Source organism: Protobothrops mucrosquamatus, unplaced genomic scaffold, assembly GCF_001527695.2.
Source record: "Protobothrops mucrosquamatus isolate PMUCROS unplaced genomic scaffold, P.Mucros_1.0 scaffold6759, whole genome shotgun sequence".
NCBI lineage: Eukaryota > Metazoa > Chordata > Lepidosauria > Squamata > Viperidae > Protobothrops > Protobothrops mucrosquamatus.
Genome location: NW_015392574.1, coordinates 13126 through 16896, shown reverse-complemented (window position 1 = coordinate 16896; position 3771 = coordinate 13126). Strand labels below are relative to the sequence as shown.

Here is a 3771-nt window from a genome sequence, read left to right as displayed (position 1 = left end):
TTTCCCCTTTTCCAGCGGGTGCCTTACCTCCCTTGGGCTGGGCCAGCTGGTGGTCGGCCTGCTCCGTCTCTGCCGCTTGCCAGCTACGCCTCGGCCGGCGCAGGGGGCGGAACCACGCATGCGCAGCGCTCCCGGGCAGGGAAAGTCCTCGACTTACGACCGGTTGGGTAGTCCTCGACTTACGACCGGTTTAGTCCTCAACATACGACCGGTTTAGTCCTCGACTTATGACCGGTTGGGGTTGCGGCATTAAAAAGGTTGAGAACCACTGATTTAACGGGTTCTATCGCTTGCCTGGCAGGAAATGAAATGTCACGAGGGGCCACCCTTACAGTCTTCTGGCACGTCTCATTTAATTTGCCCATTTCTGGGGAAATAACCAGGCAGCTGTTTTGTTCTTGCTGAGATGACATCTGGGCTGAAGAATGGCAAACATGCAGATTTGATAAGATTTCCAAATGCTTCCGTATGGTCCAGGTGGGCAAAAATCCTTTCAGGCATGAAACGAGATTTCCAAAAGCCAACTGTTATTAGTCTAAGCTTCTTCCGTTAGGCAGGTTTTTAATGTGTGGGAAAGCTGCGAGGCTCCTTACGAAAGGGTGCAGAGCTGATAAAGATGGAATTAACTGTAGGGAAGGAGACCTGAACCACCCCCACATTTTCCAATCCTCTGCCTTTATTGCAGGTGCGCTATCTCTTGGAATGGGGAGAGGATGATCTGGAAGACCCCAAGGAAATCAGCAATATGAGGACCCCAGAATTATGTCATCCTTTGTGTCAGTGTTCGAGATGTAGCCCTCTGCAAAAGGTTGGTGGCTGCTCCCGTCCGGGTATGTTCTGACTTGGCTTGTGAGAAGTCTGTGATTAATCACACTTGTCTTCTAAAGATCTTCCGGTGAGCTGCTGGGAAAAAGCGGTTTTCCTCACAAAGTGGGCTGTTGTAAGGATTGGGTGGCTGACCGAGGGAAATTCATTTCACCCCTAAGGAGAGGAGTAGAAGGTTTTCCAAAGAAGGTGGCTTTATAGCCTTGACTCAGCTGCCTCTTCTGCAGCTCGTTTGGGCGTTGTCTAGTCCAGGGCTTTTCAACCTTTTCACCCATTGTACCACTTTTAGGATACGGCAATATTCGAGTACCACCAGTCGCCTAGCAAGGTGTCAAAAACTTGATGACCAAAAAAAAAAAGGAAAAAAGTGATGAAGTACAGGTAGTCCTCGACATACAACAGTTCGCTAAGTGACTTTCCAAGTTACAATGGCACTGAAAAAAGTGCCCCCCCAAGCCACAGCCGAGCAAGATACCTGCCTGCCCACCCAGCGGCACTCTTCCTCCTGTCCGAGGTTTCCATTGTTGTGAGCATTTCTGTTGAGGATTGGCAGCAGAGGTGGGGTGTGTGTGTGTGTGTGGTTTTTATTCCCCCTGTCTGCTGGGTGGTTGCAGCAGGTTTTGGTCACTTCACATGACCCTGGGATACTGTGACCGTCATAAATGTGAATCAGTTGCCATGCATCTGAATGTAAATCACAAGACCCTGGAGATGCTGCAACATTCCAGTTGATCGGCGCTTCTTCTGGGCTCAGCAGAAGCGCCAGGATCAGCGCCGAGCTCCAGCTGGAGCCTGGCGCTGATCCTGGCACTTCCACTGAGCCCTGACAGCCCCAAAGAAACGCCAATCAGCTGGAAAGCGGCACTGATCCCGGCGCTTCCGCTGAGCCCTGACAGCCCTGAAGCTCCAGCCATCTCTCGCTCAGGCTTGTGCGGTGCTGCCACCGGTTCAGCTCATTCCCCTCCCCTGCTACCACTTTTCTAGGATGGTCGCGTACCACCTGCCAGGTGCCAATGTACCATAGGTGGTACCCGTACCACTGGTTGAAAAGCCCTGGTAGTCCTCTGCTTCAGAAAAGTTTTGTACCTGTGCAAGTAAGCTGAGATCTTCCTTTCCCAACAGTCTGGTGTCTTTCTTGTCATCTTACCTCCCCCTCCCATTTTTAATTTGTAAATTTGTAGATCAAGGGCCTCTTACTTTGAGTTTGATTCATTGTTCTCATTATCTGGAAAGTCCTCCTTAGTTCCAGGTCAACCAGTATGATTTCATGCCAGTGCATTGTGCATTAGCCCCACTCACGGTAACACGTAAAAAGTTTGAAATAAAAACGTGGTGCGTTTTGTGATTGTTGTATGTTGGTCTCAGCTGGTTGAGGGAATCGGTCATGCAGAAATGCCGGGCTGATGTCCCGTGTGCTTTTATTTCTCCCACCAGAAGTTCTTCAGGCTGCCTTCAAACGGCCTTGGAGTGAACGTTACCAATCAAACTGGTCTGTCGTCACTGCATGTTGCTGCTCTACATGGGCATGTGGACTTGGTGGCCCTCTTACTAAAACATGGAGCAAACATGGAAGCCAAAGATGTGAACCAAGCAGGACCTCTCCACTTCGCCTGCCAGAATGGCCATTTTCAGGTAAGGCCCCAGATGGGAAGCCTGTGAATGAATACATTGGCCTTCAGATCATGGGTAGAGACAGAATACAACCACTTGTATTCATGCTGATAATAAGTAAAGCTCAGTCCAGTCCACAAATTGATCCTGTTCAAATTAACCTACTTTGGACATATTATATAAAGATCTAGCTCTCTGGAAAAGGCTGTTCCTGGGAAGGATGGAAGGAAAAAGAAGAGATGGAGTAAACTCAGTTTTAGTAGTGATGGAGGCACCATTGGAGGACCCCAAAGACCAGGTTAGGGACAGTTTTTTCATGGAGTACATCTGGAGAACATCTCATTTGTGTGGTCACTAGGAGTCAACATCAACTTGATGGCACATAATCAGAATCAATAATTAAAGCAGATTTCAGACTTTTCCTCCCCCAGAGTGTGTGGAAATGGAAGGTTTTTGTTGTTTTGTGTTGAAACTAAACTAGCTATAATGCCCCTTTTTTTCCAACAGGTAGTGGAATTTCTGATAGAGTGCACTGCTAAGCAAAACAAAAAGGACATTTATGGAAATACCCCCTTAATGTATGCTTGCTTGAAAGGCTATCAGGAGATAGCAGCCATTTTATTACAGGTGAGAGATCTTTATCAAGTGTTGTTGTTTTTTTTAAACCTGTTTTTCTATTTTTTTTTTCGCCTTGGTACTCACGAATCAATTACTCCTTTTTCACGGTCGCAAGGATTGAGATTGAAAATGTTTTGTTTTCATTTTTACCGACGCTTGCTTCACATTTGGAAGTTATAGAAATATGGGGTTTGTTTAGACCAGGGGTAGGCAAACAAGCTGTTTTCTCTTTGTCTTTTTAAGACTGTGTTGAAGAGAAGGAACAAAAATGTATATATCATCTCTTAAATCCGAGGGACGATTGGGGTGGGGTGAAACTCAACTTAGCTGCATGGTAACCCTGCAGAAAAAGATCACTTTCTGCATTTCCAGTTCAAAAGATAAGATAGCACACATAGGGAATGCCTTTTCTTCAGACTTTAATAAAGAACTGCTACAGAAACTTTTTTTTAGGAGATATTCTAAGAAGATGGGAACTTTTTAAAACTATTATTATTAATTATTATTATTATTATTATTATTATTATTATTATTATTATTATAATTTAATTTATATACCGCCCTTCTCCCGCAGGACTCAGGGCGGTGCACAGCGTATTAAAAACAGTACAAATACAAAACATAAAAATACAAACCCCTGTAAAACCAGATTAAAAAACCGAATATTAGAAGCTGTGTTTCTATTTAAAATTATTTTTAAAAATCACCCTAAATAAA

General features: G+C 45.2%; 1 protein-coding gene across 1 annotated transcript in view; it reads left to right on the top strand.

The window, feature by feature from the left end:
• LOC107300355 (ankyrin repeat domain-containing protein 27-like) overlaps positions 1-3771 on the top strand; it is a gene marked incomplete at its 3' end in the record, with an annotated part of 32633 nt that overhangs the window by 24040 nt on the left and 4822 nt on the right. Inside the window, exons 6-8 of the mRNA XM_015829689.1 lie at positions 686-808; positions 2260-2457; positions 2944-3063. Coding sequence (XP_015685175.1) covers positions 686-808; positions 2260-2457; positions 2944-3063 — 441 coding nt within the window. The remainder of the gene's footprint in view (positions 1-685; positions 809-2259; positions 2458-2943; positions 3064-3771) is intronic.